This window comes from Condylostylus longicornis, unplaced genomic scaffold, assembly GCF_029603195.1.
Source record: "Condylostylus longicornis isolate FDR11 unplaced genomic scaffold, ASM2960319v2 ptg000001l, whole genome shotgun sequence".
NCBI classification, from domain to species: Eukaryota; Metazoa; Arthropoda; class Insecta; order Diptera; family Dolichopodidae; genus Condylostylus; species Condylostylus longicornis.
In genome coordinates, this window is record NW_026577970.1 from 2,695,769 (window position 1) to 2,721,451 (window position 25,683).

At 25.6% G+C, this 25,683-nt stretch overlaps 4 protein-coding genes across 4 annotated transcripts; 2 read left to right on the forward strand and 2 right to left on the reverse strand.

The window, feature by feature from the left end:
• Nucleotides 1-655: 655 nt before the first annotated feature.
• LOC129611929 (dual specificity mitogen-activated protein kinase kinase hemipterous-like) lies at nt 656-9,084 on the reverse strand. The gene is made up of 10 exons (XM_055525387.1): nt 8,839-9,084; nt 8,193-8,677; nt 7,941-8,120; nt 7,598-7,812; nt 7,390-7,533; nt 5,260-5,855; nt 4,901-5,188; nt 3,950-4,840; nt 2,988-3,429; nt 656-2,382 (listed from the first exon to the last, which is right to left on the reverse strand). The coding sequence occupies exons 1-10, from the start codon at nt 8,978-8,980 to the stop codon at nt 2,244-2,246; spliced, it is 3,522 nt and encodes a 1,173-aa protein (XP_055381362.1). The 5' UTR covers nt 8,981-9,084; the 3' UTR covers nt 656-2,243.
• A 748-nt stretch (nt 9,085-9,832) lies between these two features.
• Nucleotides 9,833-11,001, forward strand: LOC129614823 (general transcription factor 3C polypeptide 6). The gene is made up of 3 exons (XM_055529748.1): nt 9,833-9,964; nt 10,062-10,323; nt 10,407-11,001. Exons 2-3 carry the CDS (start codon nt 10,161-10,163, stop codon nt 10,868-10,870), a joined length of 627 nt encoding a protein of 208 aa, XP_055385723.1. The 5' UTR covers nt 9,833-9,964; nt 10,062-10,160; the 3' UTR covers nt 10,871-11,001.
• Nucleotides 10,888-12,092, reverse strand: LOC129614754 (Golgi SNAP receptor complex member 1). The gene is made up of 5 exons (XM_055529644.1): nt 11,955-12,092; nt 11,731-11,897; nt 11,418-11,677; nt 11,217-11,351; nt 10,888-11,158 (listed from the first exon to the last, which is right to left on the reverse strand). Exons 1-5 carry the CDS (start codon nt 11,974-11,976, stop codon nt 11,056-11,058), a joined length of 687 nt encoding a protein of 228 aa, XP_055385619.1. The 5' UTR covers nt 11,977-12,092; the 3' UTR covers nt 10,888-11,055.
• A 72-nt stretch (nt 12,093-12,164) lies between these two features.
• On the forward strand, nt 12,165-18,134 carry LOC129606266 (zinc finger protein 616). The gene is made up of 9 exons (XM_055516531.1): nt 12,165-12,287; nt 12,850-13,338; nt 13,407-13,708; nt 13,760-14,124; nt 14,176-14,555; nt 14,609-14,821; nt 14,875-15,158; nt 15,219-15,433; nt 15,493-18,134. Exons 2-9 carry the CDS (start codon nt 12,875-12,877, stop codon nt 17,074-17,076), a joined length of 3,807 nt encoding a protein of 1,268 aa, XP_055372506.1. The 5' UTR covers nt 12,165-12,287; nt 12,850-12,874; the 3' UTR covers nt 17,077-18,134.
• The last annotated feature ends 7,549 nt before the right edge of the window (nt 18,135-25,683 follow it).

A 25,683-nucleotide genomic window follows, 5' to 3' on the forward strand; every position in this document is an offset into this window, starting at 1 on the left:
ATTTTTAGATTGAATTTTCAGCCAACGAAAAAAACAAAAAACACTGACTTTATATAACTTTTATACCAACAGTTTTTTTGACTGAAAATTATATGAAAATGCTACATATTTACCAATTATAAAAAGACGATTTAAAATTATTAATTTTTCAATATAAATGTCGCAATACAAATCTTTATTATTTATTAGGTTACTACTTATGCTTTATTTTCTTTCTATATATTTATAAATCTAATATATATATACTGCTTATACATGGTAATAAGTAATGTGCTCTACAAATATGTAATATTAATTTTAAACGTATTGTTTAATTTTTATACATGATTTTTTGTTTTATTAAATAAACTACATTTTTTTTTTATTTTTACCTATATGCGCAGTTTTTTTTTTTTTTTTGCAATTATAATTTAAATTATTTTTATTCACAATTACAATATAAATAGTTATTATTTTCCCTAAAATCTAAAAAAAAAATTATATAACTATGTAATTTTTTTAAACCGGTTCATTATGTTTAAATTTTTATAGTATACTGCAAAATCTACTATTAATACACGTTAAATATTTTCCCAAACAAATTGTAATAAATAAAGAAATAAATACTCAACGATACTATTTAAAATAGACAATAAATTCAAATATATTGGGAAAATACAACAAATTAATTTTTTTTAGAAAGTATTAAAATATTAAAGTCATGTTTTAAACTTATATACGCAATTGTATATATATATTTATGCATATATTATGTACAATCATATTTGTATATATATATATACATTTCTTTTGCTAAATAGTTAACAAAAATTTAAAATATTGTAATTTTACTAGAGTACTTTGAATTTTTTATTGACTAGATTCGGAAAAAATTTTTATAAAACTTTTAGGCTATTTTTTACGTGCGCAAAATTTACACAATGCTATTACTTTATTTGCTTATTAAGAAAATTTAATAAGATATCATTAGATGTAATTGTTTTCAATATCAAAATTTAACATTTGCATACTACTGTAAGTTGTTGCAAAATATAATATATATATAAAATATCCTGTCTTTTATATTTATTTTTGCCAACTATTTAGTCCCAAAAATACATTTTACATATACGTATATTTGCATAAAAATATTTCAAATAGTAGTACAATAACAAAAATTCAAACTGCTCGTCATTATTATTATTACTGAAAATAATTTTTTACGTAATTTTGTTAAAACGAAATAATAACGAAAAAATTACATAAATATAAAAATTTTTATAACGTAATAGGTTTATATACAGGGCACTAAAATGCTATGGTGTTCACAAGTGTTAGATTTGTTTAAACTAAAAAAAATCTTTAATCTTTTATTAAGTTTAAATGACTCTAATGTTTTTATACATATGTTTTATGTTGTTTGAAGGCAATTTCAGAATTATAGTTTTTAATTTAAAATTTTAATAATTTTTAATTTTTTTTTTTATTTTTTAATGAAAAAGCATTCGAATAATGATTGTTAATAATTATATATGTATGTATATGCGTTATATTTTAAATTGTTATATTATTTTATATAAACTAAACTTTTTTTTGGATTTATTTTTTTTTTTGTTTTGCATATATCGTTTTTTTTTTAAATAATCGAAAAAAAAGAAATGTCAGAAATTTGGTTAATAAGTTTATTTTCTTAATTTATATTTAATTAAGTTACATATATGTATATAAATATGCTTATACATATATAAATACATATATATATATATGTATTGTATGTACACAATTATGCATATATGAATATTTTTCGATTTTATAGTTTGAATTAATTTATAGATTGTTAATGTTTATTTTATTTTATTCATTTTTTTTTCATCTCTAATTTTTGCACCAACAGTAACTGAACTAGAAAAAATATATATAATTAGCACCACCAACTTATATTCATTTTGCAAGTACTTTTGAAAATTTGATTTTTTTTAATTAGCAATGTTTTACAAATAAATATATTAACGCATAAGTATATGTATATTTTATAATTACATATATATATAATAGTTATAATATATATAACATATATAATAGTTATAAAATATTTCGGGTATATTATATTGAAGCAATAAATTTTTCTTATCTTTTTTCCTTTTCCCTCTTTTCTTCAATTTGCGATCAGAATGTGAATATTATCAGTTTTCGAGATCACAATTCAATTCATAATCGTCACTGTAACCATACCAGCATCACATCACCATAATTTGAAGTGCTACTCATTGATCTATTGTTCTATATATTCGCCTTTGTGGTTCCGGTGTATAATGTATTCGAGTACGTAAATGTTGTGGTGAACCAGGAACACTCTCTGAGCCTCGTCGTGGTAAAAGAAGAGGAGGAGATGCTGTTACATATCTTAGAAAGAAATAATTAAACACATAAAAATTAAAATAAAAACACCAAATATTACGGATAATATCTACAGAAAATATGAATGAGATACACAAAAGAAATATTTCATATTTTACGTTTTTGGAAAAAATGCGAAAATTTTATTTTATTAACTACGTCCTATTTTATTAATAAAAAAAAAAATTCAAGATTCAACTAAACTAATTCAACATAATACATAAGTGTTAAAAGATAAAAAACTTTACGTCTGTCCAATTAGCAAATTTCAAAAGGCGTTCAGGACACCGTTTAAGTATACATTACGAGTATAATGTATTACAAAATTCAAGTAAAATAATAAGTATTTATGAAACGTGAATCATAATGCAAATTTAACATTTTGCGTACTGGCAGGAAGGACATAAAACTTTTGATAAACAAAAAGATTCCTTTTTGCAATAATCTTTTTGTTTTGAACTAAAGAAATTTCTAATTTTGAATTAGCCAAAATGTACTCATGATACTTCTTCTAAAGTCTTCATGAATATTTTACACGAAGTGAATCACAAAATTACATTAATTTTTGGGCAAAAATCATATGTATACGTAATTATATGTACAGCAATTACCTTTTATTATAAAGTGGTGAACCAGGACTTGGAGGTTTTTTACCAGTTAATTCATCTATTAAGTCTTTACGTAATAATAATGGTGATTGACCTCGATTATAACGTGGTGGAGGATCTGGTGATCTATGCCTATTGTCAATGAAATGAGGATTTGGAGGTTGAATACTGCTATTACTGCTGCTGCTACAACTATTACCACTATTACCGGTAAATGAAACACTTGTTTGAGGGCAACGTGATCTGCTTAATCTATCGTCAATTATCATACGTTGAGTTGTATTACCATTTTGAATTGATTTACTGTCGATATTAATTCGATTGTTTGAGCTACTATTATTACTGCAACTATTGTTTGAATCCTTATCTCCATGCGTTAAATGTAATTTAACATAGGAGGCAAATTGTCTTTTAACAGCACCTGCAAAGGAATTGAACCATCCTGCTGTATAACACAGAATAATTTTTTATTTTGTTTTTGTTTTTTTTTTTTGAATCATTATGTTCCCCATTTTTTTTTTTTTTTATTTAAAATTGTTATTATGAATTTGATCCCAATTAATGGATATTGTGAATTTTTTTTTTATAATTTATGCGTGTGTGTAAATATAGTTGATATTCCAAAATGATGGTAATTTTTTTTTTGATGATTTTTGATGAAAAATTAAGTCAATGCCAATGCCAAGAATATTAAAAATTAAATAAAATCAAAAATAAATAGGCACAGCGTGAGAAATTAAGCAGGCAGCAAGCAAGTTTTTTTAAGATAACATAAAAATAAAAGAAAAAATATCAAAATTAGATAAATTTTTTTCAAATTTTTTGCTTAAAAATAAATAAAGCGGATAGGTGGAAAATGTGTTGATATTTTAAAAAATAAGAATATCATGTAATTTACTAGTTTTAATTTACTGTTGTAGTGTAAGCAGTGTCGCATTTCTGATAAGATAACACTTAATTATTACCTTCCTCTTTAGGACGATCCTTATTAATAACACCTTCTAAACTTTGTGACTGATTTGTATCCTGTTGCAAATGCTGCTGCGGATTTGATGTAGACAAAGATCTACTATATAGCTGTTTACTATAGAGATTTTGCTGAGCACCTATGGTATTAATATTACTATTTGTAGTTAAAGATACATTTTGCTGTTGTGTTGTTATTGTAGTGATTGATGTCTTAACATGAGAACTTTCTAAATTTAATGACTTCAATTCATTAGTTGGAGGTGATATTGAACTACGGTTAATTGATTGTTGTTGTTGTGGCAATTTATTGTGATCCATTAAATCTATATTACTATTATTTACATTAATGTTGATATTACCACCTGTACCAATTGCATTGTTGCCAACATTAGTATCAATGCCTGATGCAGTCTGAGATAGAAATTGATATTTTGCATTATTTGTGGTATTATGCTGATAATGATTATTATAAATTGGTATATTTGAAACGGTTTTCTGATTATTTAAACTATTGCTAAAAGAAGAATCATTTTCTTTGTGAAAGCTATTTGAATTAAAAGGTGATTCCAAAGAGCTATCATAATGACTAGAAGAATTATTCATCGTTGTAATGTTTGTCAATGGTTTAATTATACCATCAACACCAGATGATGATGGAGATAATATTGGTGATAGTGATCTACTTTGCTGAGGTTGATAACTATTATGTGTTGCAGATAATTGCGAAGATATTTGATGACTTGGTTGATATTTTGGTATATAACTATGACTATAAAATGGATTTGTGCTACTATTACTTTCATTGTCATATTGCCCATATAACTGATTATACTTTTCACGTTCACGTTCGCGAAGTTGATTTTGTTGATGATAAAATCTTTGAAGTACTTTTAAAAATATTACATTATTAGTATAGAAATAATTGGATTAAATATGATTTTTTCTACCTATTGGACTAGTTTTTCCCATAAAATGGCCATGATGATTAATACCAGTAGTAACAGGACCTCCTATTTGAAAATGTCTACGATTTGATACAGGTGAAGGAGATGAGCTGCGGTCATTTTTGAAATTGATCTCATCATTTCTATAATGTGGTACATATTCATTCCCGTTATTAATTCTATAGCTGGCGTAGCCCCCACCTTTGTCAGGTGGGCTAACACTATTCCAATAACCTTCTGGCTGATTTTGTACTTTCTTTTGACTGAATGGCGAAGTCGTTAAATTTCGAACTAAAATTTAATTTACGATTTTAATTATACTATCCTTTTATTATTTTATGCATTTTATTAAATTTTATTACCTAAACTACTTAATAAAGACTCCTTTTTGGGACTTTCCCCATATGAATTTTTAATATCACATTTTCTCTGAACAAAAGGAGATTTTTTATACATTTTATTCATTTCAGTAACAATATCAACTTCATCTTTTCTACTAGAGTAATGGCCATTATTGTGTTGTTTTGAGTTTTGCTGATAACTATTATAAATGTGATTTTGAAAATCCATAGATTCTTTCATACCGTTTCTTTCGTATATAGATGGATGCTTGGGTAATGGTTGATATGAATTTTTTTTAATGTAAGTTGGTAAAGATGGAGGAGATATAATATCACATTGTTTTAAGTATGGTTGATGTTTACTTTGTTGTTGTTGGTGTGGAGACCGCACAGACTCACTGCTTTTTAAAATATCATCATTATCTATACTTAAGTTTTTCGCACTAGGTGATCTACTAATATTATCATCGCTAGACTGGTGATAACTTGGAATTTGAGAAGATTTCAATGTTGCTGTTGATGCTGTTGTTACACTTGTTGAAGTTGATGACGTCGGTGACAAAGATAATGAAGTTAATGTCGATGATTTATTATGTTGAGTAGTAAAAGAGGTTGAACTGAAAATATATTTTTATTACTATTATTATGTTTTGTATAAAAGAAATTAAATATATACATATTCATTTTTTATAACTATGAAAAAGTTTTACCTGCTTTCAGTTCTGTAAATTTTGAATTTTGAAAATGATAGATAAAAATTAAAAATAATATTTCGTGAAAATATTTGAAAATTGTAAAAACTTGGTTTTCTGACAAAATTTTGCCAATTTTCGGGTATTCGTACATATTTTGGGAAATGTTTAAGGTTTTCAATAACACAAAAAGCAGAAATATAATAATAAATAATATTTTAATTAAAAATTTTATGGGCAACATTAAAGAAAAATAAAATTCTGCATATTTGCTACATAAAAAATTAAGTTAAAGTTTAAGTTAAAAAATAAACCGGGATTCAAAATCTTAAACAAGCAATTGTAATATTTCCATACAAATCGTAAAATTAGCAAATAAAATTGTGCGAGTCAAACTGAAGTGGAATAAGGAAAGCTTAAATGAATTTTTTGTGCAATAAAATCAAATAAGAGTTATTATAAAGCAATAATGCCTTAAATTTTCGCAATACAATAGCAATCCAGCTACAGCAATATGTTTTGAAATTCATTTTGAAAAACTTTTTGCAAGCCAAAAGCCTTATTAAATTAGACTTTTACTGTGCTTTAAAATATTAAAGGTAAATAATCTTATTCTCTTAGTAAGCTCAATATGTACAATTTTGAATTTTAATAAAAATTAAAAAAAATTAGTTCTACAAAGCATTGTATAACTTACACCATTTAAAATTATTATAGATCGGTTATAAAAACATAAAAATACATTCAAAATAAACTTAATATTAATAAATTTTTTTAAACCAAAATCACAAAAACTTAAAACAAAAATTAAAAAAAATTAATACTTACTGGAAAAATATAGAATTAGGAAATAAGTAACCTACAAAAAATTAAAAAAAAAATCAATCAGGAGGGAATTAAAACAAAAAAAAATCATAACTGTTAAAAAAAAAATTCAATTATTTTTGAACCGATATTTCGCGATGAGAATAATATTAGAAATTTAAAATGTTTTCTTTTTTCTCTTTAAAATTAAAACAAATTGAAGCTAATTAAGTTTTTAATATTGTTTCTAAATTTTAATTCAATAAATGTTAACAATGTGATAACTTTACAAGTTAATAATTTCAACGCGTACATAATATAAAATGAGTTAGCTTCGTTATTTTTAAACAGGATTAACATGCAATTATTTATAAATGTAAAAAAAAATTAACTACTTTTATTACATAAGTTTTTCTTTCAAAAAGTTGTTTCAATAGGAATCAAAATAAAAAAAAAAAGGAAAATCTTTAAAAGTTGCACTCTTATTTTTTGCATTCAAATTGCAAAAGTGGAAAACAAATGAAAACATATTTTGAAAAATAATATTTTTAGCTATAAAAATACTAAAAACTTCAGAAAAATATTAATTTAACATAAAAGTAATAAATAACATTTTTGATTGAATATTTATTGAGGAAAAAGTGTCATTACTAACCTTCGATGTGGTGTTATACCAGTTGTTTCAACTACAGATCGAAACCAAGCTGGAACATCAACAGGTTTTGTTTCATAAATTTTAATAAACGGTTGCTGTAGGAGAGCTGGATATTTAGGTCGATTTAAATAATTTTTAGTTAGGCTAAAAATTAAAAAAAAACTATTACATTCAAAATTAAAAAATATTATTTAACAAAAATAGTTACCATTTTGTTACGAAATCTTGAAATTCGGTACTAAATCCTTTGTCTTTTGGCAAACTTGGTGGTTCTGAATCTAAAACTTTAGTAAGTACTTCGAAATCTGTTTTACAACCTTGATAAGGTGAACATGCTGTTGCTAATTCTACCAAAGTTATACCTAAAGACCACACATCAGCACGTATATCGTATTCGGGTTTTTTCGGATCTATTCGTTCAGGCTAAATTATAGAAAATCATGTGTATTATTGTATGATTGTATTATTGTATTATTATATGGCTAAATTATACATGTATTACATATATTATTGGGACTCAACTTTTCTAAAAGAAAGAAACTTTTGCTTACCGCCATATAAGCAGCACACCCAGCCGATCTAGTATTGGCTTTAGAATCGACTAAGCGTCCGCTGATGCCAAAATCGCAAAGTTTAATATTGCCTCGTTCGTCGATTAGTATATTTGATGGCTTTACATCCCGATGTATTACTCCGTGTTTTTCTTTCAAATATGATAATGCTTTAACAGTCTAATGTAGGAAAAATTAAAACATAGATTTTCGTTTCAGTATAACAGTTAAAAATAGAAGAAAAGTACTTACAGCAACTGTTACTTTTCCTAAAACTTCCTCAGGAACTGGCATTTTAGATAAACGTAGTAATTTATCAAAGCACATTGCCATCAATTCCATACAAATCCAAACATCTGGATCAGTTATAAAACAACCCAAACATTGCACAATATATTTGCAATCGTGTGATTTTAATACTACATCTAAATCCATTAATATTCTTTTATTTTCTTCTGAATTACCAGTACGTCGCATTTGTTTTACAGCAATTATGTGGCCACTTGGCTTATGTCGCATTTTAACAACATGACCACTAGTTCCATTTCCTAAGTCACCTATATGTTCTAATTCTTTTATATCTGTTTGGTATTTTTGGCCATTTATTGTGATAATGCCATTCTGACGCATAATTGCTTTTAATTTTCTATCAGTTTCAGTTTCAACTGCTTTCGGTTGAGCTATCACTGGCAAGTTTAATTTTTTACGAGGTCTTGTTGGAGTGCTTTGTGGTGTTACTAACAAAAAAAAAGAACAAAAAATAAAAACAAGAATGAAAAATCGAAGTTTTATTAGTTCTTATGCACGCAAATTTACTTTAACAGGATATTTATAGTAACATATTTAACTTATTTGAAACAACTAAATTTCTATCAAGTTTTATATTATTTTTACTTACATTGTGTAGGGCGAGGTGGTGGAACCATGGTTCCTTGTGCTGCTGATGTTTGGGCAAATATATCACGTGATTGATTTTCCTCTTTCAATCGATTTTCTAATGTTTGAATTTTTAATGTTATTGTATCCAGTGAACTGGACATTTTTCAATTATTTGTTACACAGCTAACGAAGATTTTAGTCTTTAAAATAATAAATTAACTTTTTTCTTTTTTTCCTAAAATTTTGACAAACACGGACAAAACAAAGATGGATGCAAACTAAACTAAACTCTATTTATTGACATTTCGACCAAGTATTAAAAAACCAAGTTTAATACCGACATCTATTGTAAAATATAATAATACAAAATTAAGTATGTATATCAAAACACAAACTACAGTAAAACCTCCATATAACGAACTTCTCTATTGGATTGACGTCACTTCCCACAAAAACACTATTTGGCCTTTAATTTTAATGGTATAAATGGTATTTTTGAGGGTGAATGACCATCAATCGATTGCTCTCCCAGGAAAATTACAATTCTAAATTGTGAAATTGTATTTTTGTGGGAAGTGTCCGTCAATCATACCGTCAATCGATTGACGGTCATTTCCCACACTTAATTTTAATGGGCTGAGTGGTAATCTTTTTTGAGAAATGACCGTCAATCAATCGTTGCCAGATTGAGGGTCATTTCGCATTGATAGTCACTTAAAATTAAACGGCTGAAAGGCATTTTTGTGGTGAGTGATGGTCAATCGTGACCGTCAAACATATGAAGCGAAAATAAACCATTGACGTTGAGGCTACGTCAATCCGCTCAGTTCCAAAAAAAATACCCTTCAGACGTTTAATTTTAATGGGCAAAGTGGTATTTTTGTGGGAAAAGTGCGCCAATGGTTGTTTTGCCTCTTATTTAATTTTAATTACACCCTAAATTTTTTGTTTCTACTGTCTTACTAAGTGCTACCTTTATGCACTATTTACACACACAAATAATATGCATGAACGTGATCATATGTTTTGTTTACATATTTAAAAATATTTATGTGTGTACATTACAGAATTTTATATTTTATATTGTTTATATCAACTCAGAAAAAAAAACCCTTTGAATCAAATTGGAATATATAAAGTAACATGTTAGTTTTACCAAATTACTCTAATAGTTAATAATAGTTTAGAATTAATTTTATTTGTAAAAGTAATATTAATATTTTCCTTATTTTGAGTTATTAGGAAAAATAAAAGATTGCGATAGAAAAAATCGTACACATTTTATAAAGAAGGAAAAGTGATTTTAAAATACATACATAAATACATATTTGGATATAAAGCATGGAAAAAACTGATGACTATACTGAAGATGAATATTTTGTCTACATTGATTTCCAAAATAACTTAACATCACTTGAAGCAGATGATCCACGTTTAGATATTAAAATAATTGGAATCGATACAGAAAATCCAGTGATGGAAGTTAATGGAAAAACTTTCAAAGGTATGCTTACTTCATTGCTAATATAAAAATAATTGTGTATATTAATCATACTTTATGTTATGAATTTTCTTATGAATACACAGGCACTTATGAATATTCATACTGTACAAATGTTTTATTTGAAAAAGATATAAACCCTCCAATTTTGGATCCAATTTATGAAAAAACTTCTGAAAAATTTTATTGTTTGACTGGCAAAACCAACAAAAAAATCACAATGAAACGAATATTTTTAGAACCTAAAAATAAATCTGAAAATGAAACAAGTAATAAAGAAAATGCTAGACAGGAAACATTAGAAGAAATTAAGGAAAGGCTGGAAGTAGATGCTACATACGAAGATGCTTTAAATTTATTGTTACCGCCTGGTAGAGTAGCTCCTAGAAAAATTGAAGGCTCTGAAAGCTATCAAACTCAACATACTGTAAATGAATCTAAATACAATATATCGAATTTCAAAAATTTGGAAGAGCTTTATAACTTTGTTGAAGACTGTGATGATGATGATATTAAAGATCCAGATTATAATCCGAAAAAAGATATATGAAAGTATGCTCGTGCACGTAACTTTTTTAAAATTATATACCTTTATTTCCTTAATTTTTATCACAATATAAAATATGTTAAATAATATAGAATGCATTTATCCTAAATAAACCTAAATATTTTCATAATTTTTAAATTTTTTGTTTTTACCAGGTTTTTAAAGAAAAATATTGCGCTTTAAAAGATTTAAGAAAATACGTATAGCAAAAGTAATACGGTGCACACTCCAATGATAGCCCCTAGTATTAACGAGTCCCTCCGTTTCTTAATGTTAATTCTTTGCAAAAGACTAGAATTAAATATTAAATTAATATTTAATTACTTTTGATTTTACAAATAAATGTTACCTGGATATAAGAGGGAAACGGTTTGAAATATCATTTAAACGTGTTTGAAATCTTTTAAATGAGTGGCGTTGCGATAATAAATGATCTTTTGTTTCTAGAGCAATGGAAATTTGATCATTTATCATATTGTGGGAACTAAAATGAATATTAATGAATATTACAATATCAAATCTATGCTTTAAATATAATAAAACTCCATACTTCATTATATGACCACTTTCTTTTAAATACATATCTCTGCGGCTTAATCCAGACGTAGTAGGATTCGATAAAGTTCCTGTATTTGATAGCCCAGAACCTCTTAAAAGCTCTTCTCGTTCCATTCTTGTTGTGTGGTTAGCACATATCTTATTAAATTCTTGCCTGTATCCTTGTAATATTTCTCTATGTCTCTGTAGGGTATGCATTGAAGCTGTTCCCGTTGATGGCAATTCAGCAAGCATTTCGTTAACGCTTGATAGCTAAGATGTTTATGTTATTCAATTGAATAAAAATCAAAAGGTAATTTGCTTACCCTGTCCAACATTTCTGTTATTTCTGCTGATAAAGAATCAAATACATGCTCTCCAAGTAATGGTGATGTTTGATCTGAAGCATTTACACTACCAGCCCCAACTTTGCTAAAAGCAACTAACTTCATATCAATTTCATTCTCAAGTTGTCTTGCTTGTTTCCTTAAACCTTTAATTTTAATTTTTTTTTGTGAATTGTTTTTATTATGATGATTTTGAAACCTACCATCATAATTAGAAGTAGTCATCCTAAATTAGCTGTTTAAATAAAATTTAATCAAATATTTAAATTTAATTCCAATATTATTATAATTTTAATTTAAGTTGTCATTGGTCTTGTACTTTTTTGACTTTTTGACGTGTGAAATTTAAAAAAAAAACAACAAAAATTGGAATGAAAATAATGAAATGGCAGCACTATCATTTGACAGCAATGTTCGCTTTTGTAAATATCTCTTTCATTTCTAAAAATTTAAGTGCACTCATAAGCGTGGAAATTTTATTTTTGCAAAAATGTTATTTCTAATTTAATATTTATTTTTAATTGCTAGAAAAACAGGTAAATATTGCATTAAATTAATGATAAACAATAAGGTTTAACCTAAGATTCTGGTTGTATAACCTCAAAGTCATATTTTTAAAGTACATTTTAAGAGTAGCTTGTAAGTTTTTGAATAGCTATATGATGATGTAATCAAGGGTGTCGAGAACAAAAATATATTTGTTTGCATTTAAACTTAAATAATTTATAGAAAAATAGACATGACAAAGTCGGGAAATTGATTTCTAAATTTAATGTTTACAAATTAAAATGGAAAATAACCTCATTTTTGAGAATTATATTCCCCTAACCTATTTTATCAACGTAGCCATTTTTTAATTTTTTATATAGAAATGAAACTGTCAAAATTTTAAGTATATGTTTAATACGAGGGTACCTATCTATTATCAAATAAGCTTTAAGTTTTACCGATGAATGTTTCAAAGTTTATTCAAACAGGAAATTTCATTTGAAACGTTAATTTTAAAAATTGCAAATTATTTTATTATTCTTTACAATAAAGAATTTTGCAATTTTAATATATACATAAATAAATGTTTTTTCTTGTTTTAATTTAAAGAATATAATCACCATAAATCCGAACAATGGACAATCAAGGATTTTCTATACAATGGATACCAGTTGAAAATTCCCTCAACGTTACGAACGAAGAAGTTATTACTATGGAAGCTCGAACGGAAGAAGATAATAATGTGCACAATTATATCGAAATGTCTTCATTGCCAACAAATTTAGATCAAATTGCTGCGGAAAATTTGATATATATGGCACATGATGGACATATAGATACAATTTGCGAAGATTTAATAGAAGAAGATCCAGATGGTGTGACAGAACATTCAAATCCAAGTCAAATAGTTCAAGTGTATCATTCGAATGGTCATAATGATAATAATTCGAGAAATATTAATGAGGTTGTTATTCAACATAACGAAATTGTTAACACGGAAAATGAGAGTGTTGAAGATCAGTCACAATATTTTGAATGCCAAGTAACCACAGAAGAAATTATTACAGATGATTGGGTACAACAGCAGGGTGAGGAAAGGTAAAATTTTAATACATAGTCATTGAAAGTAATTTAAAATCGGTTATTGCAATTATTTATACCTTTAGAGTTGAAATATCAGTTGATCAAATAACTGCTGGCGATCCTCACGATACTGATGATATTGATGTTCCTTTACCAACAGATCAAGATGAATATACTGCACTGAGACCGTATCCATGCGATTTTTGCAGTAAACGATTTAAAAAAAAACTTAGTTTGATGAATCATATGATGGCTCATAAAAATGATCGTCCACATATTTGCAATTTTTGTGGCTGCAGATATATGAGGCGAACCGATTTACTCAATCATTTAAAAATCCATGCCAGTATGGGGGATCATCAAATTGACGAATTTGATGAGAATTGTAACAATGAGTGGTTTTAATTTAATCCTCTATTAATTTTTTTTTATTCAGATATGCATCTTAATGATCATATAATTGAGACAAAACCAACTGACCGTCGAAGTGCTGATCACTATTATGACCAGATGTGGGATGAAGTTGAGGCTATAACTTCAGAATACGATAGGCGTAAGCCTAGTTCTAAGCATAAACAAAATTCTAACAACAATAATTCTATACTTACAACAAAGAACAAAATTAGCACAAAATCTAAAAAATGTGTGGACCTCAAAAGCGAAATTGTTAAAGCTGAAAAAGTTGTTCACAATGAAGAAGAAATACCCCATTATCCAATTTTAGACGAAAGAAAACCTTTTGTATGTCAAAAATGTGGAATTGCCTTTGCTAGAGAAAAGGCCCTATTATCTCATAAAAGGGTAAATATTGAAAATTTGAAAAATATATTATATCTGAATTCTATTATTTAGATTCATGCAAATAACTCGCCTTCATTTGAATGTAATAACTGCAATGAAATATTCTATGATATTGATAGTTTAAATGATCATCAACGAGCTCATCGTTTTGAGGAGAGTCATTCAGAATATGAACCTGGACAAGGTGATGAAAGTGATTCAAATGATTCTTCGAAATATGGTGAATTTTATTGTAACATTTGCGGGATGTCATTTCACCGACAAGATTTACTTCGGCGACATTCGAAAAGCCATATAAAAAAGGAGGCTGCAGACAATGGTTATGTCGGGGCGGAAATGCGCCATTGTTGTAATGTCTGTGGTGAGAACTTTTCGGAAGCTCTTGATTTGTTGGCTCATGCTGAAATCCACGCCAGATCACAACCTTTCAAGTAAGAAATTTTATTTTTGTTTGCATTGCTTTACAAATGATTTTAATTTTCAGATGTGTACTTTGCGGAGAAACGTTTTTAGAGGAAGCTACAATAAAAAAACATGTATCCAATGTTCATTCAAAAGAATTAACGACAAATTCATGTGTTTTATGTGGAAAGTGCTGTAAAGATAGAAAATCATTGATTAAACATGCTTGGGAACATTCGAAAGAGAAAAATCATTCTTGCTCAAAATGTGGGAAAACCTTCCATAATAAGGCTAGGTAAAATTGTATGTTTTGAAAGTTCCTTGAAAATTAATTAATTATGAATTTAGATTGAACCGTCATATGGTGTCACATCGTAACAAAACAGTAATTTGCGAAGTTTGTCAAGAAGAATTTCCAGATGGAAGATCGTTAATGAATCATCGACACTCACATACGAATACATCTGGAAAGTTATTTCCGTGTCAAGAATGTGGTAAAACTTTTGGATCACGTAGTTCGCAACAAATTCATATTCGAATCCATACTGGTGAGCGTCCTTATGGATGTCGTTATTGTTGGAAAGCGTTTGCAGACGGTGGAACATTAAGAAAGCATGAAAGGATTCACACAGGTTCCTGTCAAAACTTTAAAAGTAAAACAATTTTTTATTACATTTTAAATAATTTTTAAGGTGAAAAACCATATGCCTGTTCTGTATGTCCAAGAGCTTTTAATCAAAGAGTTGTTTTACGTGAACATATCAGATCACATCATTCTGCTGTTGACGTTAAAAGGGGGACATATTATTGCCCGGTTTGTTCTAGCGATTTATCCAATTCGACTGATTTAATACAACATTTGATTCAACATAGCGATATGCATACAGCTATGAAAAGACAGCCAGTTGTATGATGTTAAAAATTTAAAATAAATCATAAGAAATCTCTAACGATTGTATGTTTCAGACCGGTCCACGGAAATATAAACGAAGACGTAAGCTAAAACCTCATGAACTGGAAAGATTGCGGTCAGAACAACGTGAAGGAATTAGCGATATAGATTATTCGGATTTGGATATGGGAGATGTAGATGATTTACTTGGCATAACATCGAAATCTAAAAAGTATAGTCGGTCACCTACTGGGTCTTCATTTATCAAAACGGAAAAAGAACGCGAAAGAACTTTGTCAGCGTCTAGTACAAACCGTATTAGAAAATATTCAAATAATTCAGACAAAATAAATTCAAGTAGTTGGCAAACAAAACTAATAACGTCTTCGACAAATGAAGACTATAATTCGGTTATATCAAACTTAGAGAATACTTTGCAAAATATTGATACTCTTGTAGTTAGTAACAATTCATCATCAGTCTTAAATAAACAATCTGTGGTTTCTACGAATTGTAACGAAAATTCGTCAAGACTTCTTTATCCTGATTTGAGTCAACAAATTGAATCAAGTAAAATCGGTTCCACTAATAATACTTATATGAACAATACATCAAAAGTAAGCAAAATAAATAACGTCAAAAATAAAAAATCTAATCCTGATAGTTATAATGGTACTTCAAATGAGTACAACAAAAAGAAACCAAAAATGATACACACTCAAAAGACAAGAATTTCTGTTGAAGAAGGAAAGCGTAAAACTCGAACAATGATTACGACAAAACCTGTATCCATACACCGAAATGAAGTTTTCTTTAATGACGATCGGAAATCAGCTGGCGAACTTGACGTAATAATACCGGATATTATAACGAATAGGTCACCGATTCGTGTGAAACAAGAAAACTCATATATAGAAAGCCACCCTTCTGGATTGACTACAGAATCTGATTTATATAACGCACAATTGCTACTAGAAGCTGCTTCAGTTCGCAAAGAAATAGAAAAATATAATCCCAACGTTGTTAATGAATTAGATGAGATTTTAAGATCTCCAGATAAAGTAAAGTCTCCTCAGTGTGATGAAATTGAATTGGAACAAAAAACTGAAATGAATTTTCTACAATCTCCGATTTCATCTAATACAGTGTATACAGGTTTTGGTTGCTCAACAAACGAAGAGAGGCGTTCAAGTCGTTCACGTCGTATTTTACCAAATCGCAAATATTTGGAATATGAAACGACACCACCTCGTACAACATTTAAATCTCAAAAAAATTCATCTATAAAACAGAATAAAATGTCAAAAGTGAAATATGAACAAAAAGAATGTGTTAAAGTTAAGAATGAACCAAAATATGAAGAAAATTTGCAAATAAGCAACAGTCATAGCAATATTCAAGTAAAATTTGAAATTGAACCTTCAGGTACAGAGATAACCCCAAATGAAAAACAAATTTCTATAAATGATTTACATAACGCCTTAAACAATTCAAATATAAGTGCTGACAGTAGTAATGGAAATGATTGTAATATTTCACCAAAAAAAGACACAATAATAAAGGTTGAAGCCAGTACTAACAGTTTTAAGTGTGAAATGTGCTCAGCTTCATTTTCCGATCGAGCCCAACTTTTGGTTCATGTTCCAATTCATATATAAGAAAGTGAATTTTGTTTCTTATATCATTTTTTATAGTGTCTTTTCATTAGTTTACTTAGACACTCTTTCTATCATAAAACTGTATTTGTAATAAATACATCAAAACATAGTTTCTATTTTGTCCTACGTTCGTTTAGAAGTCTGTGCCATAAAAAATCGCGATTTTACAAGTGTGATATTGGCATACTGAAAAATACTGATAAAAAATTATTTTTAATTAATATTTGAAAAACTTTAAGGTACCAGTTTTTTAAATACATATGTACATATGTACATATATTATTTAAAATTCAGAATTAATTTTTGACAAATTGTTTTACATAATACCTATAATGCATGTGTGTATAAAAAATAAAATTTGTATATACGTATACAAATTTATTATATAATATATCAAAACTAAGAATTTTTTATATATTCATAAGAAATAATTAATGATAAGATGTTTTTAGAATTAGACTACTTTTTATAAAAGATCATTAAATTACTTGACAAACTTATGGAAAGACGAGTTCAATCTTTTTTTGGTTTAACTGTTTGATTTAAATAATTTCAATAAATAAAAGTTTAATTGTTTTTTTAGTTTTTAATTACTTTAGGCTTTGTTATCGCTATGAGGTTAACAGTCAGTGTATGCTTTATCAATTAGCTTAAAATTGAATGCAATTACATTAGATTGAGCAAGCGGATGTTAGATATTATTTTCCTTATGAATTTATCATAAATTTTTAGTTTATCCATTTTCTTAGGTTTTGTATTTACATACATTATGTATTCTGCGTCATATTCTAAAAAAATTATTAAAGATGTACATAATAATATAATCTAGCAATAGTTTTAAACAATTTTAAATTTAAAAATTTTTGAATTAAAAAAAAAATTTATGTTATTTTCATTGCAGTATCGGAGTTAGTTTTATTCTTTATTTAAAAAAAATATGTGATGTAGAGCACTAATAAAAGTTGTTTGGTAAATTTTAAAATTTTAAACCTAAGAATTACAAAAAAAAAACATTTACAATAGAAGCATTTCAGATTTTAATAAATAATTGTAATGAGCACATATGTACATATATGTACATAATGTAAATTTTGATTAAACATTTTCTTACATTTTAGAAAATTCAAATTTTTCTATTACTATAATAATATTAAGCAGAATAGTGAACTGAGCTCTGATTTTTTCCTACCAAAAAGTCAATTTGTTTATAAAATTTTCAAGAACTTTTGTTAAAATTTAGATTTTTAAAAATAAATGAAAATTTCTTAAGTTTCACTAAAGAAAACAGCAATAAATAAGAATTGAAATTGCGAAAACACTATGTATTTTCAATAATTCAGTGCAACACATTTCTAAAAAGTACGCTGCATAAATTGTATTCAGGACTGCAGAAAAGCATGTTTCAAAACATAACTTGTACACTAGAAAATTCAACGCGGAGTCAAAGTGTTTTGGAAGTAAATTTTAATTTGGATTTGTTATTTTAAGGCTTTTTTATTACAAATTGTGAAAAAAATAGTCATTTCAATATTAGAAATCAAATATCAAATGCTAAATCATCAATTGTGTTGTAAAATTTATTTCATGCATCACACACGTAGATTCTGTTACATAAATGCAAATATGAATGTCGGTTTTGCTCTGTCACACAAAAAAGTTTTTGTATTTTGGTCAAATAATTTAAGTTAAAACAACAGAGAACAATAAAATTCGATTATTTTATTTCTTCCATTTTACAGCAAAAAAAAAAAAAAAACAAATTTATAAGCTGTTTTACAATACTAAAATGATATTTTATGGTTTGATTTTATAGTGTTAATCAAGATTTACGTCAGGTTTTCGTTATTTTATTAGAAAATGATATTCTTGTTATTATTTTTATTGTATTATAATCAAAAGAATAAATTTATGCATACCTAATTGTTAATTTTTGAAAAAAATTATGCATTTTTTTACAAACGTGAAAAGGATATTGAGAAATTCTGAAAACACCATTAAAAGCTGCAGAAAATTATGCACTTTTCTTCGTTTTATTAAAAGCGAGTTATCAACTTACTTTGCTTAATTTAATTTATTAAATTGGAAAATTATTTGTTTATCTAACAATATTTAATAATGCCAAATTAAATTAAGTTTTAATGATAGGTTAGCATAAAAAATTGTAAAATGCACGTTGTTAAAAAAACCAATTTAAAAAAACATTAAAAATGGAAAAGAACAAAAATTCACTTATTATTATTAATTGAATTTAAATTAATAAAGTAAATTTCAAAACTAAAATAAAATTTAGAGATACATTTTTAAAAACTCTACATTTATTAAATTATAATTTAAAAAGAAACAAAGTGTTAATATTTTCTATATACGAGAATGTTTCTTAAAAAAAATTTTAATTATAGAGGTTTTTCAAATCAGTAGCCGTAGTTTTAAGTATGTAGTTATTTTCTGATAACAAAATAAAAAAGTTAAAAAATTCTTAGTTGTTTAATTTATTTTTTCAACCTCATAATTAAGCTTGGTCAGGTAAACCATTCTGGAAACTTATACTGGGTGTTTTTACATTTCCCATTGACGAGTTAAACAATCTATGATTATTCTATAGTAATTTTTGCTTATCATGGAAATGCTATAGAAACCTGTGACATCCTAAATGCCATGGGAATATTTATCAGAAAATAAAAAAATTACAAGTTAAGGTATGATCATTGTACATCTAATCAAAAATTTATTGTAGCAAAAAAATTTCACGAAAATAAGTAAATTTCTTGAGTACCTATTTCACAAAATGTTTTTTTTTTCTTATTCGTTAATACACCTAACTTCATCATTTACATTTTAAGCATAATTGCTTAATAATATGTATTTACAAAATTTAAATTACACTTCTACTATTCAAAACATTATTTAGAACCAATTTGCCATATTCATGAATCCTAATACTTTTCGGCGTTAGCGTCACGAATTCCAGTTCTAAAGGTAAGCGCAAGTAATTGTCAATGTCAATATAGTTTAGAATTTATATAGTTTGCTGATAAACATTGTTGAATTATCAGCAATATAGTCAAATTATGAATACTAAATCATATAGGTAAACTGCTTTTATGGAACAGTCGAAAATATATTGCATGTGGATACTAATGACGTTATGCTTTTGCAGTATTGCAGTTGTTCCTTTGTAATATTGCGTTTATAAAGCTCTAGTATTTTTAATGTACATGACTGCCAAACACATTGATCACATTCTGGTATGGTACCCAAATACACTCGTATAATATTTATAATTAATCAATGAAATTAGTTGCATTATTTTACAAAACTAAAGAATTCCAGGAAGTTCAAATACATATTTAAAATTTTAATTTAAAATTCAACTTCCTTAATCACTAATGTTTTTAATGTCAAATAATGGCTAAATTTTGCATATTATAGGGAAAAGCGAATTATATGTAGTACGAAGATAACGTCCTCACTCAAAATAGACGTTAAGTCTGGTATAAAAAAATTAAAAAAACTTTACAAAAATAAAACAATGACGTATTTCTCGCCAAAAGAAAAAAAATTCTCATTTCAAACAACAATAAACTAGACAGAAAAGTTGAAAAACTTAAAACCTTTATAAATCTAAAGGTTTCTGTTTAAACATGATATTTACAACAACATGACATACATATCTATATTTCAATGCCTTTTTAGAAAATTTTATGATCTCGAGAAGTGAATAACTATTGATATCTAAACCCTTAGTATTACCGGCGAAGCGAATGGTTAGACGAGTCAAATCGGAAACCGAAAATAATAAGCAAAGTATATCTATGAAAGTACATGATAGATATACTTTAATAATAAGGTTAACACCACACATATGTACAGTTTTTTGCTTTCTTGCGAAAACAATTGAATTTTTTTATCCTTTAGCAATTACGGGGTTGTTGTCAATTTCTTTATTTGAATGCTCGAATTGTTTTTGGCTCGATTTTTCCACGCTTAAACTAATATTAAAAAATCAATATTTCTTACTATAATTTGTAGAATTTTATGAACTTACTTTACAGATAGTTTAAATTTTTTCACTATATCACTATATATGCTATATCCAATAAAAAAAAAAACACTTATGTATTATTTTGATTTTTGGTTTCATTCTCCAAGGTTGTCAGACTTTTCATTTAAACTTTTTCACTCAGACTTTTTATTCAAACGATTTGGCAGTTCATTTAGGCGAATTCGCTAATCATACATAATACCAAAAATTCATATTCGCTAAAAATTTCATTCGCTTCGCCGATCATAATAAGCGCCTAATTTTGTCAGAAATTTTTTTTAGACAATTGGTTAGTTATGTATAACGTTCTTCAAGAATTTTTTTTTAAATTACTAGAAAAATTAATTTTTTTTTCTTGCATTAGAAAGCGCTTAAAATTTTAAGTAATACTGCATTCATAACTTGGTTTTGTCAATATTCTGATAGAAAACCCTACAAATATGTAGGTGATAAACGTCAAATTTCAAAAAATTTATCACATATAAACAAATATTTTTTGGTTACATAAAAAACCGAAAATTTTGATTTTTGATTATAAAAAAGTGCGAAATTATTAGAAAAATTATTTGTGAATCCATGTTTTTTAATTTATTTTATTTTTAATTAAAAAATTTTTAGATAAAGTATTTAGGAAACTTTATAAAGTTTTTGCAAGTTTTATAAAGCTTTTAAAAATTTTCGTATACTAGACAGAGATCTATCTATTGCGTTTGAAATATAGACATTAACCTTTTCCACTCCAATGTCGTGTGTCACCGATTTTGTTCCACTAGCTCCACTCGACATGGTGTGATACCTATCAAATGTAAAAATTTTATCGATACTACATAATAAAACTAGCTGTTATCGCACCGTTATATGTTCGCGTCGTAAACAACTTATCTCTGTACTACATCTGTTAGCGTGGAGCTGGTGGAATAAAAACAAAAACAGCCTTGAAGTGGAAAGGGTTAAGCTTAGTTTCCACCTTTTCCTAGCTTCTTTTAAAGTTTAGTATTATAATTATTTTTATATATTAACCATATATTATTAAAACGTTCATATATCTATGTATATTATAAATCATACTATATTTATTAATTTTCAAAAATTATTTTATTATATCTTTATTATTTCATAATAATTATTAATTATAATAAAGTTTTATATATTTATCACAAAATAAAATCATTATATATTATACTTCAAATATGTATAGAAATTAATACAAACTAAGTTTTTAAAAACAATTTTACATACTATTATATTATTCTGTTTATACATATAGATGTATGTTTACATATTACATGAATAAATATAATTGTAATCAAAAAATTAAATTTTTAAGGTTAAAATTAAGTTTTTAGACAACAAAATATTTCAGTTTTATTGTACATGTGTAATAAAAATGCGTTCATAATATAAAAAATTTAATTTTTTTGGCATTTTTATTAAAATTTATTTTTTTTTAGTTTTTCTATATTTTATTGTTTTTAAAAACATCAAATAAATTACATTATTCAAAATTTTAAAACAAAGTGTTATCGTATATTTTATCATTCTCATAAATTAAAAAATAAATTTAAAAATTAAAACTTTTTCAAATTATATTACCGTAATTATGAATATATATATATATATATATATATATAAATATATATGTAATAATAATAATATTAAAAACATGGTAAAAATGTTATTTATAAACTACAATTTTGAAATTTAATAAATTTTGTTCAAAATCAATGTTTGATCTATAACGAAACTGTAAATAATATTAATTTCCTATTATCTGGAATATTCTTCCATTTAAAATTATAAAAGTCATCTTACTAATGATCATTACTTACCATCGAGTGAAAAATTTTTGTTTTAAATCTGAATTTAAATGAAAAGTTCTTATTTAAATTTTAAAAGGTTCTTCATTTTTATCTTGGAAGAAGTATGTATACTAAATTCTTTTAGTTTTATAAATTTTCAATTTTGAAATAAATTTTTGTTTTTTTGTTTTCGAAAAGGCAGCATATTTTACATATTTTATGTATATATAGCTATACATATATACATATATATATATATATATATATTTATTCGTTTATATATTATTAATTGCATAGTTGTGTATATAATTTTTTTTTAAATATTTTTTTGTTTTATTATAAAGAAATTTAATTAAGTTTTACTTATCTTTTTATTAATGTAGTAGCTTGCATTATGATTAAAATTTAATCATTAAAAATGTTTATATAATATGTACTTAATAAGTATGTATAAATTGTTTTATGTATCAATAAATAGAATACATTTCATTGGTATTTATATTGTATCTTAATAAATTCCGATTAAAAAACAAATTTCAAATCAATTTATTTTTGCATAAAGATTTTGTATTTCAAAATTGAAAATGATAAAATCATGTAATTTATTTCACGTAAATTTGTTTATCTAGTATTTTATAATTCTCTTGTTTAATATTTTCTAATTTTTCATATTATTAGGCCTTTTTTGTTTTTTTTTCAAAAATTTAAATCGTATGGCATCGTTAACTGATTTTATTATATGAATTTATGTTTATAGAATTTTAAATAAATTAGTTTTTAAATTTTTTAATATTAGATAATTTTTTGTTCTACTGTTCTACAGATTGTGTTCTAAATTCTACTGTTGTTAAAGATTACGTAGGTATTTTTTTTTAATATGATTGTTTTTATTATTATTATTATAGATTTAAAAATGTATGAATTTTTTATTATTTTAAATATTTGAAAATAAATCCATAATAAGATTTGACAAATTTAATTTTACATATACAATTGTTTCAATTTGAATAAAATTGTTTTGAATTGCTGTTTTCATTGAATATTAAAATACTTGTAAATATTTGAATAGGAAAATTTCTAATTGATTAAATTCAATTGATGGGTTTTTTCTTGAGTTCAGTTCTAGAATAGTTTCTGATTAGTAGCACGTGTGAAAATTGAACGCTGCACACACTAAAAGTTTAGATCGTTTGGAATAAATTTCTCGCTGTAATAAAGTGTGCTCGGCAATTTATTCAGTAATGAAGAAATCTAGCGCAGATATCTTATTCAATTTTTTTCCTGCTGCGTGAGAAGTTTAAGTTCTAATGTAGTACTCTTAACGCAGTATGCATTAAACACCCAATGTATTTTTTTTTTATTTTACACGTTAAAAATAAAAAATCAGAAATAAATGCATACAAAAAGCGAACAAATATACTTGGAAATAACGAATACATAATTTGCTGGCAGTTTTTAGTACTTGTGTTTAAAATTGAGACCCTAAATTTTAGAATTTCATATTTAAAATGAAAAGTCAAAATTTATATGTCTATCTATTTGTTGCATGAATTCAATTATATAGATTAATGTTTATAAGAATTTAATAATTAATATTTAAAAAAAAAGGCTGACAATAATTGAATTTAATTTTTAATATTTTATTCAAAACATTATATGTTTTTTTTTCTTAACTTTAGTCAACAATTTATTATTACATTTAAGTATACTGCTTTGAGTTGAATCATTTGATTTGAATACGTCAATACCAAAATAATTAAATATTTATTATTAGAAGTCGTGAGGTTTTTTTTTATTAACACACCTAACTTCAAAATTACTTAGTTAATTTATATTTTTGGCTCAATAATAATGAATTTATCTTTAACAAGAGACTTTCAAAAATTTTTTGCTTTAAATTATGTAGATGTATAACCCCAATGTGTTTCTTGTTATTTATTATAAAATATAATAATTTTCTAAATTTTAAATATAAAAAGTCTTTCATTTTTATTTAATATTAATTTATTAAATTACATTTTTGCTCATTCATATCGTTAATATAATCAATTTAATTAATTTTTTAAATATTTCTTTTTTTATTAGTTCTTTCTTTTTGTGTAATATTTGCGTACTATTTCTTGATATTTTAATATTTTCATATATTTTGTTTGTTTCTAAATGACTCTTATTCGTTTTGTTAATAATTCATATTTTTCAATATACTTTTTTTTATTATTAATAAATGCAAGTAAAACAAAATATGGAAACTAAGTCCACAAATTAAAGAATAGAATTAAAGTAAAAATATTTACTTTTCTTTTACTTTCGATATAAAATTTTTTTTTAAATGCATTAAAATTTTAAACTAGAAATCGCTCTTTCATGTTTCGTTCTAATTTAAAGTTTACACACCAATAAAGCGTGAAACCATTTACTTCTTAGGTAGTATATAAGTTAGTTTAGATGGTTCTTATTTGTGTTTTCAAAGGTGTATCAAATTTAAAATTACTATGAAATTTTTTTTGTTTTTGAGTAAAAGAATTAAACTTATTGTAGTATCACATTCTTGCTCTATGAAATTAAGTGATTTTTTTTAATCCCTTTAGTTTTAGGCTGTTTCTTTACCATAATAGAGCTTGAATTGAAATAGTTTGTGGTAAAATGCCAAGGAGTGTCGAACTATATCATTAGATCTACTGTTAACTAGTTTTTTTTTATAATGAATTAAGAGCATTTTCGAAAATTCAATTTGATTCAAATTATAATTTCTAAATGCAATATATT